This window comes from Parasteatoda tepidariorum, chromosome 9 (genome assembly GCF_982258835.1).
Source record: "Parasteatoda tepidariorum strain Cologne lab strain chromosome 9, Ptep-v5.0, whole genome shotgun sequence".
NCBI lineage: Eukaryota > Metazoa > Arthropoda > Arachnida > Araneae > Theridiidae > Parasteatoda > Parasteatoda tepidariorum.
In genome coordinates, this window is record NC_141763.1 from 83,610,593 (window position 1) to 83,627,582 (window position 16,990).

The window sequence follows — 16,990 nt, forward strand, 5'->3', positions numbered from 1 at the left end:
CACATTGGGCTATTGGCCACGATCTGGGAAACATCCCTATAGGGATGATCCGAAGACAAGCCATCACAATTTTGATCCTCTGTAGAGGGGAAGGCACCCCCGACCCAGCCCAACTACCTGCACGCGAAGTCGAGCACTTTACTGTGGAACAGTTTAGCGAGGACCAATACCGCACACCCTCGATCCCTACACAGACTGATCCAAGTGGTCACCCACCCGCATACTGGCCGCAGCCTGTGATGCTTAATTTCGGTGATTTGCCGGGAGTCGTATCTTAATGATCAGTCCACTGCGGGGCACAACGGTAAGCAAGAATGAAAACCAATCAAGAACGAGGAGGGAAACAAATTTGGAAATTTATTATGTTCGCCAACGAGGGATAGATATGCCAAATGTTTCAAATCAGAAACAAGGATAAAGCTTTAACGATGAAAACGATGATAATAACAGCCAATCAAATAGGCATATTTGATTATAAATTCCGTCAGGCCAAGCAACAGCCATCTTGAAAAATAAGTAAAAATTTATTTAATTTCTTGTTCACATGTACTTAATAAATAAATAACTAATTGACACATTGCATTAACACATGCTAAAGAGAAATTAGTAAAATTAATTTAAAAAATTTAGCCTTTTTTGGGGGGCAAAACAAGCATTAATTTTTTAGCAGACAAAAAAGTTTTAACTGTTTATCTAGGCCTGTTTATTATTATTAAGCGGAGTGTCTATTGCACCGATTATCGGTGCAGTAAAATTCATTTTGCTATCTTACCGATCAAATTTTTAACCAATCATAGAGCGTATCTGTCCACGTGACTCTCCGATTTTTTTTACAAAAATAATTTTCTGTTTATCGTAGTCAAGGCAGCTACAATTTTTGTAGCATCTTGATTTTCTTCATATGAAGAATAACAAATAGCCATTCATGAATTTGAAAAAGAAAAAAGGACGATCTTCTGGAAGAGAGAAGCGTAAACTTTTCAAAATGCTTCAAAGAAATTTAAAAAATTTGATAAGGCTCCGCTGGAATTGAAATACACATGGTGGAAGAATTCATTAAAAAAAATGTACAGATAACAGTCGCCAATCCAAGTAAGTAAATTTTGTATTGTTTAATTAATTTTTAAAATGTGTTATTTAAAATGAATTATTTAAAATGTGTTAATTGATTAGCAACATCGTTCCTGATGTCACCATGTCAATAGTCACTATACACCTTGTAAAGAACAATTTAACACTCTTGTTTTATATGTTCTCTGACCTGCTATCTATTATTTTATATTGTGTCTGCAAGCCCTTATAGAGTTTAGTTTATACATTTTTTATACGTAGTTTGTTTAAAAAAAAATTTATTTTCCAGAACCTTTACTCAAAATTGTCCAGCTGCTGTCTCCAGATAAACAATTTTTGCAGATAAAATCAATGAATGAGGATCATGACCATGTCCTCTCCGAATCTTTGTTCCGTTCTTCGCCTAAAGAAAGCCTGATACCTGTTGAGCACCAAGAGAAAGTTCAAAAATATGAGAATCTCCAAGTATCTATATTTCTGTTCCATTTCATATAGGTAAAAATTTTTCCTACATTTACTCTAATTATCTCCATTTTCTATCATAATATTATTTGTATAGTTAAGAAATTATTTTGTTACTCAGAGTGATTTACACGGACTTACGTGTGAATATTATAATATCTATTTGAACTTATTGTTGTTGCTCAAACTGTTGTTAATGGAGATTTCTGTATCGTGATCTGCGGCAGAGTAATCGCAAAGTCCAGGAAACTTCCGGGCAGTGACCCGCGAGAAACTAAAAGAAATGTCATAGAAAGGGACTGACTCGTAAGGTATAACTTGTAGTTACCCCTAGGCAATTATCTACATATATTTTTTAAAAAATTTGCAAGTTTAAAATCTGTTTGGCACCTTGGCAATTGTAGTTGCTTCGCCAGATCACAATACGAAATATCCCCTGTTTTTTTACCTTGCCATAATGTCAAATGTATTTTAGTTATATATAAGAGCATAGTAAATTTTCATATGCAGTCCTTGCTTTAAGTTTTATGTATCCATAAAATATGGTTAGAAGCAAAGACGCATAGAAAATTCAAATTCTGAATTTGTTTTTGGCCAAGTAAAATAAGTTTTGAGGCAAATTTAATGTTTGTGTTCTAAAAATAAATTCAATGAAATACTTGTAAGTAAAGCAAGTACATTGACTTTAGTTATGCAAACTGTTATAACAATATAATTTTTTTAATAATTTAATGCATGACCCTTATAATAGTATTATATTAGTAAACAATTTGTTTCCGATTGAGGAAGAATATATTCGGAGTGTTATTATCATAAATAGTGATTTTGTGCTGACATTTAATATAATTAATATCTCTTTAAATATCTTTATTCACTTTAAATTATGACATAGTATTTTTTATGATAATGATCTTTTTTTTTATAAGTTTTACTGTGTAAATATTTTTATTTAAATAGTATTGTAAAAGCTTAAAAATAGAAATAAATCCAAAAAGTTAATATAAAATGCATATAACAAAATTAAAAGGAGTTTAAATAACGCATCATCGCCAACTCACTAATACATATACAGTAATACCTCGAGATACGAGTTTAATTCATTCCCTAACCTTGCTCGTATCTCAAAGCAATTTTGCCCACTGAAATGCCATTAATCCGTTCCGTCCCCAAAAATGCTACCCTCAATTGTTTTTGTTGTGTGTTTTTGAATAAGAAAAATGTATTTATGAATGACAAATACTATATAAAAACATAATAAAAGAGAATGTAAAGCAGAAAAAACTGCTTTTATAAAGTGTACATGCATATTTGTATTTTGGTTACTTAAATGCAACTTACACACAACTTAAATGCTACTATATGCTTAATTTTAGTCACTGCTTTTCTCTTCACTGGTCTTTGCTTTTTTAGCCAGATTTAAAAACTGTCCAAGGAGGTTTGTTTCTTCCTTTTCAGAATGCTGGAGAAATGAGTTAGGCAAGTCTCATTAAATAGCTCCGATGTACTACCAGTTTCAACTTTTTCAGGGTGTTTCTTTTCCACGAACTGTGAAATTCTCTTCCACATTCCCAAGAATTCTTTTATCTCATTTGTAGAGATAACCTCCTCCACCTCTGGGTCTTCCTCGAATCCAATTTCTTGCAGTACGCCCGAATGCTCACCCATCACCAGGTCCATGGATTTTCTCAGAGGCACAATCTCCTCCTCCGCTGGCACTTCGAGTTCGAATCCTTCAAAGCTACGGACTTAGCCGACAGCACAATTTTCGGCTATAGACTTCGAGGCTCGGTGGGTGAACGGGAGCCAGAGCTCATTCTAGGCAGGGTAAACAGGGCGCAGCACCCTGTTGCCCTTTTAGTCAACAGAATCCACCCTGTTGCCTTTTTAGTCAAAAGAATCCACCCTGTTGCCTTTTTAGTCAAAAGAATCCACCCTGTTGCCCCTGATGTAATGACTCTAAACCAGGGGTTGCCAAACTTTTTTGATCATCGACCCCTACATAATTTTTCGAAATCTCCATCGACCCCCATAAAAGTAATTTTCTGTTAATTAAAATAAAACTCTATTAGATACTGTGTTTGTACATTTATTTTATGATTTTGAACATTTATTAAAGTAACAGTACATAGTGTAACAATAGTTTTATGAAAAATATATTAATGTTGAAATATAAATACCTTAATATTTATGAAATAATAAGTAATTATAAGTAAGTAGAAATAATAAGTAAAGTAACTACGGATTTATTGCTTCTTAATCAATGACATGGGTGTGCTTGGTGTTTTTTTCCTGCAAGGTTCGTTATATTGGGTTCAAAATTGGTCAATTTTAATCTCAAATCCCCTCGAAACTCCACATTTAATTTATTTCTGTTCTCAGTTAAGATTGAATTTACGTGACTGAAACCGGCTTCAACCATATAGGAACTTGGAAAGGCTATCATAAATGGCTGAGCTATTTCGTAAAGTCTGACATATTTTTGCGTTATATTTATGTTTGTCCAAAATTTGCTTATTGTTAAATTTTTAAAAAGCGTCTTTGCTTCAAAACCCCATAATAATTCAGCAAGCTCATCTTGCAGGTTGATGTCCACGTTTTCAATTTGAGCAGAAAATGGCACAATAATACAATCAGGGATGTCAATGTTTTCCAAATCAACAAAACGCAGTTTAAAATCGTCACTCAATTTTTGAAGATTACCTGTATATATTTCCTAGTCTTCTTCTTTTATCTCTAATTGTCACATATCTGAAAAATACTGATAGTCCTTCGACCAATCGACCCTTCCGGTTCGGATCGACCCCCATTCGACCCCCTGGCTCAGATCGACCCCCGCTTATGTTAAATAGACCCCTGGGGGTCTATATAGACCACTTTGGCGACCTCTGCTCTAAACCCTTTCTTTCCTCAATCCTTCTTTATTTTTTCTCCAAACTGTACAATGGATTTCTTAAATTTTCAACTATTTTTATTTAGTTTGTCATTGCTGTCAATACATAGATTTATATGGGAAAAGAAAAATAGCCATCACACCCCCTTGTTGCACTTGTCTTAGAAAGTTTGCAGTTGCTTCCACTATCATTAAATCATAACTATTATTAATCAATTTAATTATTAAATCATAACTACAGATACTTAAAAACATACATTTATTATTTTATTAATATATGCAAGCATTTTAAATAAATTACTAAGTTAATTAGCTCAATAACTCGATATATATGTTAATTTATTAATAAAAATGAGTAAATATGATTGCTTTGCTTCTGTTAGTAAAGTAAAAAAAACTTCTTTCACTAATTGACAATGTTTTTTCATAGAACGTTAAAAGCCCATAGAAAGAAATTATTGCCCTTTTAGAATAATAATGCCCTTTTTTTAAACGTTTGCACCCTGCCCTTTTTTCTGCCTAGAATGAGCTCTGCGGGAGCATTGTCGAGGACGAGAAGGGCTTGCAAGGCCATTCCTCGTATCTCAAATAACTCGTATGTAAGGGCATTCGTATCTCAAGGTACCACTGTATTTGAATCTTTTTTATTGTTAAAGACAATTTTTAACTCTAACATTATAAAATATAAATGCAACAATAATGTGAAAGGAACAAGTATATTAATCTTGCATTAAAACAATTTGGTCAGATTTATTATTTTCCCTTCCTTAGCTTTTCTAACTGCACAATTTAGCAAATGAGATTACAATACACAATTTAGCAATTCTTTCTAAAATTAAAATAAAATTTCCTTTTTTTTTGTTTTGTTTTGCATATTTAAAAAAAATCACTCATTAAATGGCCCAAAAATTAATTCTATTATTTATGCCGGGTTCCCATCGTCCTTAAAAACTACTTTATTTTTATTTTAGCAATTTTTATCTTCTGCAATGATTTCTTTTATCTAGCTTTTTTTTCTTCTTAAAATATTTTATATTTTTAGGTTTAACGACAAAAGTTGTTGGTTTGAAGAGGAAGAAAGGTAATAGGCCCACTCCTTTTACAAGAAAAGCAGTTTTGGAGGGAAAAAATATGCTTATGAACTGCTTTGTCGATGAAGAGACATTATCGAAGACCATAAATAAAGGCATTTTGAAGAAGAAGCTGCTATAGAATGTGGTATAGAGAAGGTTTCTTCTTGTATGGAATCATGTGTTGAAATTAATGAAGTGAAGCTGTTCTTTACTTCTGATGGGTGGCTATTGGTTAAAAATGTGATTTTACAAAATCGAGAATGATGACATGGGAATGTTATTCATGCAAACAAGATTGCGGTATGGTGATACTATTTTGTGCGACTCTTATTCGCAGTGGTATCACTATTCCTGTGTCGGCCCTCTGCAGCCTCCAGAGCAAAAGTATTGTTCAAAATCTAAACTTTTTAGACTTTTTTTTTTTAGCTTATTTTGATTTTCTTCCTGTGAGATATATTTTGAATAGATATTTGTCATGTGTAAGCCAATTTTGAATAAATATTTGTCATGTGTAAGCCAACTTTATATTTTTTTTAATTCTGAAACAAACTTTATTTCTTAATTAGTAATTTTTATTGCTTTTTTTTAAAAAAAAAATATTTGTTTAACCATTGTCAAATTTCAAGTGAATGTCCACATAAAAACTCATCATTTACCTTTCATTATTAATTTCTGATGGACTTCAATGACATAAATTTTCCCACCAAGTTGTTAAATAATTAAGTTTCTAGGTATAGGTGTTACCTATTTTGATAGAATAGTACTTTACTTTCAATAAATTTGCATTCAGTATGTTCCTTTTAACTGTAATTTATGTAGTATATGTTTCTTTCAACTTTGTGATTGCTTGCTTCTAATCCTAATTGTATAAATTTATATTTAGTTTTTTAAATCTGCTACATTTTTGTCCAATAAAAGTTTAGTTTCTTCCTGCATTTGTGTTTGATGAAATTTTGATAATATACAAGGTTTTGTATTTATAGAAATGTTTCGAGAATAAATTTTTAAAAAATCTACTCCTTTCTTTCCTACACTTAATCTTTAAATATTGATTATAAAATTCCTATTTATCAACTTCCTCTGTTTTATGAAGATTTTACTTTGAAAATTATCTTTTATATTTGATTCTTAATTTAAATAAGTGGAACTTAAAAAATTTTAACCTCCACAACATATGTATAATATCAAACATATATAGTACCAAACATGGTATTACTTTGATACAGGCACTGAAAAAATTAAATCGTATTTAATTAATTTTAAATCTTAAATGACAATACAAATAAATCTGAGTTACTTAAGATTCCAGCAGTTTATCTTCACACAATTTTATTTTTTAACTTATTTTTGTGTCTACTCCAGGTTAGTGAAAGGACATTTTATACTATGTCCCAGGTTCAAAAAACAATTGCTTTAAATTTCTCAAGAAATACTTAAAGGATTATTTTGTAACTTTGAAGATGTTTAGTTTTTTGCACATCAGACACAGATCTATAGCAATTCAGTTGAAATTTGAGACTTCTACCCGTAAGGCAGAAAAAATTCTAAGTTTATTTACAATAATTCTCTTAAGTGGTAAAGTGACAAATTTAGCTTTCAGTGGTCCAAAAGTAATCGTAACTTGTTTTGTCAATAGACAGGGCTGATTACGCTCTGGAAAAATCCCGAATTTTTCGCTAACAGTGATCCTAAGATCGAAGGTTCAGACGTTTCAAAAAATCATTGATCACAGAAGTTTCTGGAAATCAAATTTTCAAAGGCGAAACTTAAAAACACAGTTTATTTTATTTGTTTGTAAGGGAGAGCCAAATACTTTATAAGCTTATATTCCTGATAAATATTTATTTTTATTAGTAAATGGTTATAATCATAAACTCAAGAAAAACATACAGTAAAACCTTTTTTTGTGCGTTGGATGGGGACCGCATAAAAGAAATCATACAAAAAAAATTATAAGTTATTACGTATAACAAACAACTTTGTACGATATAGTACCTAAAAAAAAATTTATGCGGTGCTTAGGGACCGCATAAAAAAAGTTGGACTTAAAAAAAATACATCAATGATTTATGAGAGAATGCTTTCAATTAAATTAGACCTAAAGAAATTTTAAAAATAATTAATTCTTCATTGTCCATGTACATGGAGAAGTTTTCAAATTATGCGTTAAATAGTTTGCTGCTACTCGTCGTAAGCAAAACGCGCATCTTCTGAAATGGTTAACAATAGCTTGAAGATAGGATTTCAATTGATTTGTTTCTTAGTACCATAAAATCGGTGATCAGTTTTATGACGACGGTCGACTAGTCAATTGCTTGTAAACCTCATGAAGTGTAACTTTAAACACCAAATTGTATCTCAAAAATTTCAGAGTGACCCTCGTATGTACGTAACTGACTCTGCCTTATCAAGAGATTGTTTAAAATAAATGAACAGAGCATCACGAAGTCCAGATACATCGTTGTCAAGGAGAGACCACGTAATCAGAGTTCGTCCACAACATGTATATGGACATTGATAGGAAAAATTAAACTGGCGCTAACGCCGCTAAGATTCATATACCGCATAAAAATAAATCGCACAAAACCAAAATCGCATAAATAAGGACCGCACAGAAACAGGATTTACTGTATTTGTAAATTTTAATTACTTCTCCTGGTCGTCATAGGTATGTATAAAATTTTAAATATATTCTAAGTAAACTAAGAAATATTGAAAAAAAAGGAAAAATCTGAAATAGACTAAAATTATGGAAGAAAAAAAACTTAACGCTTTTTTTTTTTTTTTTTTTGCATCCTGACTGAATTAGGAAGTAATATGACCCTTCATCCATTAGTTACATATGTAGTTTTAGTTTAACACAAAAGAGAAATTCTTGGAAATTGATCATGATCCGATCTAACTGTACAAACAAGTACGCTTTTAAAACATTGCCCCTGTCCCTGAAACTGATACGCCTTCAACCATCTAGATTAGAAGCAAAGCTATTTTAAACTGAAAATATTTTGCCATAGTAAAAACGAATTGACTATCCTTTAATGGCAGAAAGGGATGTTTGTCCTGAAATGTATCGTAACATACATTCCATTCGTTTTTCAGCCTGGAATGTACAATGCGCAACAAAAGGAAAAAAACAACGAACTGGACCACCCTGAATAACTTTTGATTTGATGATAAGATGTCTAGGACTTGCAAGTCTGTACTAAAATTAGCACATTTGAGGTCACCATGGTGACCTCAAATGTGCTAATTTTAGTACAGATGATATTTTAAGTGCCAAAATTAAATAGAAATCGCACTTTCTTCCAATAAGCATACCATTTTTGACGGATTTGGATTTCTAGACCCTAAAATATACGGGTAGCAGCAGTCCATGAAATATGGCGGTCAAGAAAGTGCTCCAAAGTTTGGACCTCTTAATGTTAATTTTACTTTACGCATTGTGTTACATCAAAATTTTTTAAGCGAATCGAAGAAAATTTTCACACACTTATAAAATTCATTTATCCAAAAATAATTTTTAGTAAACTTTCATTATTTTTTATTATTTTATTCAATTTTGGTAAAAAAAACTTTTGAAAAGTCATCAAGTTTTTTTGCATCAGTTTTTAAATAATATAATTTTACATGGCAAAATTTGAGCGAAATCAGTCGAATAGTCTCTTAGAAATTGAATTTCAAAAGGGCTAGATATTTAAACTTCGATCTCTCAGGAACTATTCGATCGATTTCGCTCAAATTTTGTCTTGTAAAATTATAATTTTTAAAATGGGTGCAAAGAATTGTATACCTACTTTTAAAAAGTTTTTCAACCATTATTGAATAAAATAATGAAAGTTCACTAAAAATTAATTTTTTGCATAGAATTATCTAATTTGCTTTAAAAGTTCTCGAGATGTAGCGAAATACACAAAATAGTAAGATTTACATTAACTTCTCCTGGCTATAAATTTTTGCCGCTTTCACCTATATTTAGAGGGTTCGTAAATCTGTCTGTAGCCTTCCAAAAATGGTATATGTTTATTCAGAGAAAGTACTTTTTTTTTGTCTGACTTCTTCGTAACTTAAAATATCGTCGACTCTTATTAATTAGCATATTTGTGGTCACCCATCTCTTGAACCATTAAGATTGAGCCCTAAGCGTGAAGGTCTCTGATCATTAGATCAAGAGTTATTTAGAGTGCCCTTAAGGATAAATTGAGGTATTTTTCAAAGGTAAAAATGAAATTAATATTTAAATATGTCATTAGGTTGAAAAGGGTTCAAATGAATATCTCAAAATTTACCTCAAATATACCTCCAGAGGTATATGTAACAACCTGAGGTGTTTCCTCTTACATTTGAGGAGAGGTAGATATTTAGTACTTTAAGGTGTTTCTTTTTCAACCTTAGGTAATTACTTATCAACCTGAAATATAATTCTTTACACCTAGCTATGGAACTATTTGTTCAACAACCTTAGGTGCTTCATTTTAACACTTCAAGTTATTCTGGAGCTGCCTAAAGTGTATTTTTTGACAATTGTAAAGGTAATATTTCATTAACGTGAAGTGTTCGCTGCTCTACTCATTACAGATATATAACAAGAAAACTGACTAGAGCCTAAAATAGCTATTTTTAACGCAAGTAAGTAAGAATGTTGGGCCCAAGCATTATAAATGTGAATGCACACTTTAAATATTGCCAATGATTTCCCTATCATTTTAAATTTAAAAACATTAATCTGAAGACAAAATGTTGAGTGTAGATATAGATTCCTTAAACACGGTTTCAAAGTATCTGTCTTTGGATGGAGCTCCCACTCTGCATTTTTGCATTTTAAAACCAAGTGAGAGGTTTTCTTGGACGATGGGTTGGATTTTGTCATTGGAATTCGTCATTCACTAAGAATTTTGGAATCAAATGACTAAGCAAAATTAATTACTTTTGATAGTTAAATAAGACAAAAATTAAATTTTTTTGCCATTAAATCCTCGTTATTGGATACATAATCTATTGAAAAAAGTTATTTAATCTTCATTTAATTTATAAGTCAACCACCGAAAATAAATTACATAAAATATATTTGATCAATATGAAGTTAATAACATTAATAATTTATAAGGCAAAATGTTTTCTCTCGCAGTCCCAACAATTCTCTACAAAAATAAATAACTATTAATATTAATATATTATGTTCAAATGCTAGATGTATTATAAAAAGCTGTATCGCAAAACATATTTTCATATATTTTAATGGTATACCATTAATTCCTCTGTCACTTTATGTAGTGTATTATTATTATTATAAAAACAGTTGAATTTAAATTATAATTATGAAATATTATTATTAAAAAATATTTTTCAACCAGACAATTAAGTTTAATATAATTTATTTAAATAACCGTAATAGCTATCGCCCCTAAAACTGTCTCAAAAAATTTATAAATTAAAAGAAAAATAATAATTTCGAAAATTTTGGTACCCTTTGAAATAAATGATAAATAAAAAATAGATATACTTCACCAGAAAAAAAAGTAGGAAAAGACACCTTTATTTGTACTTTAGTAAAAACTTTATTTAAATTATTAATTACAATATAAATTAGTCGAAAGAAACAATTAATATATTTAAATAAATCCAATATTATGTTAATAAATAATTTAGTTTTTAAAAATTCTATGAAAAATTTTATGCGCTTTAAGGAAAAAAGAAATAATGTTCTTTTATTTTTAAATTTTTTGTTGTTGGTGAAACAATGACAACCCATCAAACAATGACAACCCATTACCAATTTCACATACACAGGTAGAAAAGCATAACTTATAGCTATTGTACCGATGAATTAGTTTCTGTAAAGTGGCGCTGTTGTCAATGTCGGCGCGATAGCTCTGAGGCTATCTTACCGATAGTCGGTGTAATAGACACTGCCATTATTAAGAGGCAAACGAATTATCCTCTATTCTTGAATTTAATTGAATTAAAAATACTCTTAATTTAATATCAAAGCGTCATGATGTGTATAATATAAATATTTAATTCATCCAACCGTTATTTAATTCGATTTAATTTTTCTCCTTTTCAACTTGAAATTTTATTTTTATTTTTAAACTTATCTGACTGAAATATTGGTCGGCCTTCTGGTGAGTATACACTAGTTTATTATACAATCCTTTAACTTTTGCATATTTTAAAATGTTTATTACTTGTCGTAAGTGTAAAATAACCTTTTAACTTACTAAAACTCATTTTTCTAAATCGTTCTCAATTTTATTACTAACTTAAACTTATTACTCAAACAGTTCCTTCATTATTTGAAAATACTATTAATTGCTACCTTTTGTAGTCCCAAGTAACACAAATACCTATACAGTATCATAATGAGATCAAGTAGATTTTGCAATGTCGGAGTGATATTAAAATATTTACTTATTATGTATTTTGCTTGGGGTGATAAACTAAATTTTTATGACCATATCTTATGTTTCTCCACAATTGTAATAAAATAAGGGGAATAAAACAAAAAGAAATGCTTATTTTATAATGAAGTGCTTAAATGAGACTTTATAATTTTATTTATTGCATGTTATTTAGTTTTATTATGGTGCATTAATATTAGCTTTGCTCAAGGGCAACCACAGAACTTTTTCCAAGGGGGTGTAACCAAGAAAAATATTCATTATGATATTTCAAAATAAATTGTTTTCTTTTAGTGTTCTTTAAAAATATATTTTTAAATATTTAACATTTTGATATTTGTACATCTAAATTTTTTTGCAAGCTTCATTCAATAATTACATTTAAGCTACTAAACCAATAACTTATGACAAAAACTTTAACAATCTTTGTGCTTTTCTATTTTTTTGGTGCATGTGATGCTGAAGTTGCTAATGAAAAACCTGCTGAGTGCAAGTAAATTTAACTTCTTTTTTTTATTATTTATTTTTAAATAAAGTTTTTTTTTAAAAATAAATAAATAGATAAAATAGCGGAAAGTACTTGCTCTGGCAAAATGGAAAAGTACCACATTTTTTTAAACATTTAAAGCTTAATGCATGAAAAAATGGTAAAATTTACAATTCGGTGTCTAATTTTGCCAATTTTTTAATTCTTACAGATAACTGAAAATGATTTTGTGTGAAAACCAATTTACTATGATAAATGATTTTGTGTAAAAACCAATTTACTATGATAAATGATTTTGTGTAAAAACAAAGTTACCAATTATGAATGATAAATCTATTTTAAATAAATAAACAAGACCCCAAGTAGGTAAAGCTATCAACGGCTTTGAATTTGTATGCTCCAATTTCAAACTATGTTTCTTCATAGCCAGCTTTTGTGCAGGGCATATATATTTAGTTTTATTTTCATTGATTCTTAATCCCATCTTAATGGCTTCCTTCAGAAAGAAATGACATAAAGAGGATGAAATAATTTTAGCAGTCAAAAAAATTGTCAATATGAGGGATATAAAAGTAATCTGATTGACCTATTAAAATATAGTCAGGTTGTCTAAATGCAACAATGACGAAAAGTTGCTTATTCTTGCTGGAGTGGTAATTGTTTGATTTTATTATGTTTTTAACAAAAAAAAAAAAAAAAACATTTTAAACAGTTTTTCATAAAATTTTTGGAAATCTTATCATTTAATGATAATTAGCATTATCTTCATTTTTTGTAAAATTTGTTCAAGAATTGTACTAATGTCATTTTTATAGTATATGGTTTAATTTTGTTTACCATCTTTTTCCCCCCATAGTTACAGAATTTGATGGCTGGAAAAAAGAATAGACCTCCTAAGTTGAAGTTTAATGAAGATGTCAGTGTTCCAACACCTGTGTATGATTTTTTTATTTTTATTTAAATATTTTTTTACGGTTATTTTCAGATGAATAAATATTCTGTACTCGGAAATTTATTAAACTTTAAGTTTACATGTGAGATAAATAATTTATTTTATTATTAGATATTAAATAATTATTTTATCAATACAGTTTTGGTTTCATTAAAATAGGTTGAGCATGTAGATCAAGGTATATTAAGAAAATATAGTCTCTGATCTATTAGACCAGTAACTAAAATATGCTACTAGTCAGTACTTATTTTCACTGGTCTATTTGCGTGTTTACATTATTAGTTTTTTTAAAAATATTTTTTTCTTAATTTAGCTTACAGGGTTCTCACGGGTCAGGCAGAACAGGGAAAACCTGGAATTGTCAGGGGATTTTATTTTAATTCCAAAAATCAGGGAGTAGTCAGAGAAAGGTGCAATTTTTTTACCAAAATCTGGAATATTCACCATATTATACCTGGAAAATAACCAGTCTTAAAATTGTCAGTAACCAGTTGTTGAAATTTGAGTTAATTAATTCTAACATCTATTGCAATTATTTTTTTAAAAATATTTTCCATTTTAGTCAAACTGAAATGTTTCCTTCCCTATTTAATAATATTTTTTTTTGCACAGAAAATCTAATGCTTCACATAACAAATAAAAGAATCTAAGTATGGTCGCAATTTTCATTGAAATTTACCTAGTATACCTGGAAAAGTCAGGAAATTTTTGTTGTTGTTGAAATTGAGTGGGAACCCCGTGCTAACAAAGTGAATTTAAATAACAAAAAATTACAATGCAGAGAATGTGCAATGTTTCCAATTGGGATAAAATAAGCTATTTTATCACAAAAATGCAGACCAAAACGTCTAACTAAAAATCACACATCCAAATCAGCCCCTTACATTGATTGCTAATTCTAAGGACTTCTGATAATATATCTAAGTCTAAGTCAAATTTTAGTGGTCCTGCACCAACTTACCATTATTATTTTCAAACTTTGTTGTATTTCACGGTGTAGACTTAGAGGATATGAAAAACTTTCTGTAGAAACAAAATCACGATTAAAAAGTTTTCTCATTGAAAACGTTCTCACTGAACGCATTGATTTATTCTTCTAACTATTTTCAACCCTTATATCGCCATCTGATTTTGGCAAAATTTGTTTAAAAATCACTCATTTTTTAAAAAAATGTTTAATTTTTATAGAACTTTAAATTGATTTATACCACAGGGATGAATTTGGCAAAAAATCAAAACCAAAAAAACTGAAATTGCTATGTGCAAACACACTTTTTAAATAATTGAAAAAATACCTGAAATTTGAGCAAAAAAAAAGTGTATGTAGGATTTATCCACAGAATGTTATCGATGTTTTAATAAAAATATTAGTGTGAGATTTTATTTATTTGTTTAAATTGTGTGAATCTCATTGTGCTATTTTTAAATCACCTGAATACGAATCTCCATGTTCCATAAATCCAATGTATATTAAATGCATCAGAACTTTCAGTAAAATAAATTTGGTTTTAAAGTCTTTTTTAAAAAAAGATTGATTTTATATCCACTTTACCCCACCTGACCCTATAAGTTTACCTTTGAATTCATACTTGTTATGAAGCAAATTAATCAATTAAAAATTATTTTGAATAAGAATTATTTAAACAAGTACTTCAGAGATTTTTTGCTATCTTCATTTACTTTAAAATATAATTTAAACCTTTTGAGATAATACTGCAAATGAAAGTGCATGAAACCAACACAGATAACACATTTTAAAATAGTCAAATCAATAGTGCCAACTTCAAAGATTATTGACAAAGATTATTGATATGGTGTAAGAAATTTAATTTTTGCTATAGTAAAGTTCTGCCGGTATTATAAATGCATTTCATTCCTTGTGTTTGCATTTCCACTCATTGTTAAATTTTTTAAGCCTAGTGTTATGTCTTATTTTCAGAATTTTTTTTTTTGTGTGACCAAATTACTGGTTACTGAGACAAATCCCAGCTTTATTGTAATTCGGTTTTAAAAGTTCATGTATATTCAGGAAATATAATAACTAAACCAAACATTACAAGATTTTAGTTATCTATATAAATAAAAGACGTAACTAAGTTCGCCTTAAAATATTTTTAACCTGTTTATGCATTAAGCATTTAACTATTGTTAAAAAAATATGGGTTATGTGAAGTATTAGCTTTCTCATGGAAAATGGTGCAGTATGAAGAAATATTGAAATGGAACACTTTCACAAAACTTCAAAAAAATTAAAAGATAAATAAAAAATAACAATAAATAAATAAATAATAATAATTACTTTTGAAAACTTGGTACTTTTCAGTATATTGGATGTTAAAATCAAATATTTTTTATTTTAGAGTTCCACCAAGAAATTTGGACACTCGAACTACTATTACGATTGCTGACAGAGTATTTGAAGTAGCTGCTGATGACTTAGAAACTATATGCGAGTTGGGCCGTGGAGCATACGGTATTGTAGAAAAGATGCTGCACAGGCCAAGTCGAACTGAAATGGCAGTTAAAGTAATTTCAATATTTTTTTTGAAAATTTTTTTACCATGTGATAGTTACAAAAAAGAGTTGGAAAGTGATATTTTTTTATTTATACTTGTTCCAGAGGATCACAGCTACAGTTAATAATGAAGAGCAAAAAAGACTTTTAATGGATTTGGACATATCCATGAGAAGTAGTGATTGCCCATATACTGTTCAATTTTATGGGGCATTATTCCGAGAAGTAATTATTCTTTATTTATTTTATTTATTTATTTATTTTTAATTTTAATTAAATGAGTTTTGCTGTTGGATTGAAGATATAAGTGTAGATAAGTGTAAGTAGCCTAAAAACAGAGAGGAAAAAGTCTGACAATTTCATTAATTTGAAAAAATCAGGAAATTTAATTGAATTAAAGGATCATTAGGAATTAATAATAAAAGATTGAGGTACCTAAATTTCTAATATTTTTCCCGAAAGAATTAGTACAAAGTCTTGAAAAATATTTTCTGATACACAATTTATTCAATTTATTAATTTATATTAATTAAATAGATATCTATTAAAAGTTTTTTGCCATCAATGTTTATTATATTTGTAAAGATTTTATCGTTTTTAAAATAGAATTTTGGGATAAAAATTTGATTTAAATTTTATTAAAAAACAGTATTTTTATTAAAATTAGAATTTTTTTTCTTAAATATTACGAAAACAATTACGGTACAGGACCCGTTATTCGGAAATCAGAAAACCGGAAAACCAAAAAACCGGAACGAAATTCAATAAATTTTCCCGCCATTTAAATTTTTTTTTTTTCCCTCATAAGATTTTAGGATTTTTCTTTCTTTTTTGAAAGATGTTTACCTTACCATCATTTTGGAAATAATCATTAGTGTATTACTTCATCGTTTTTTCTTCTTTTTAAGATTATTTCCAAATTTTTTTTTTTTGTTGGGTTCAACAATTTAAAAAAATAGCTTTTTGTAGCGATTCAGAAAACCGGAAAAAACAGTTATCCGGAATAGCGATGGTCCCGATCGTTCCGTATAATCGCTTTCCTACTGTATTTCATTTCAGATATTTATATTAATTGACAACAAATATTTTCCACATTCTTAGCTATAGCTTCTTAAGTATTAGTTACGACTTTCACAGTATTA

At 29.2% G+C, this 16,990-nt stretch overlaps 1 protein-coding gene and 1 long non-coding RNA gene across 6 annotated transcripts in view; both read left to right on the forward strand.

Moving 5' to 3' along the window:
* The first annotated feature begins 388 nt into the window (after positions 1–388).
* The window catches only part of lic (dual specificity mitogen-activated protein kinase kinase lic), a 32,463-nt gene continuing 15,861 nt past the window's right edge, over positions 389–16,990 (forward strand). The window contains exons 1-5 of one of the 4 annotated variants that reach the window (XM_087152266.1): positions 671–721; positions 11,417–11,618; positions 13,238–13,317; positions 15,694–15,859; positions 15,954–16,073. In XM_087152266.1, the coding sequence (XP_087008392.1) occupies positions 13,250–13,317; positions 15,694–15,859; positions 15,954–16,073 (354 nt within the window). In that variant the 5' untranslated portion in view covers positions 671–721; positions 11,417–11,618; positions 13,238–13,249. Of the gene's footprint in view, positions 517–670; positions 722–11,399; positions 11,619–12,328; positions 12,388–13,237; positions 13,318–15,693; positions 15,860–15,953; positions 16,074–16,990 lie in introns of those variants that run through there. The other 3 variants (XM_043045884.3, XM_043045882.3, XM_087152268.1) reach the window with 3 other exon arrangements.
* LOC122269825 (uncharacterized) lies at positions 827–6,512 on the forward strand. Of its 2 annotated transcripts, XR_015429378.1 has the most exons (3): positions 827–1,092; positions 1,361–1,566; positions 5,466–6,431. It is a non-coding gene; the product is annotated as an uncharacterized LOC122269825 (long non-coding RNA). The 2 variants fall into 2 exon arrangements; XR_006225420.3 differs by lacking the exons at positions 827–1,092; positions 1,361–1,566 and adding an exon at positions 4,397–5,044 and having other exon boundaries at positions 5,466–6,512.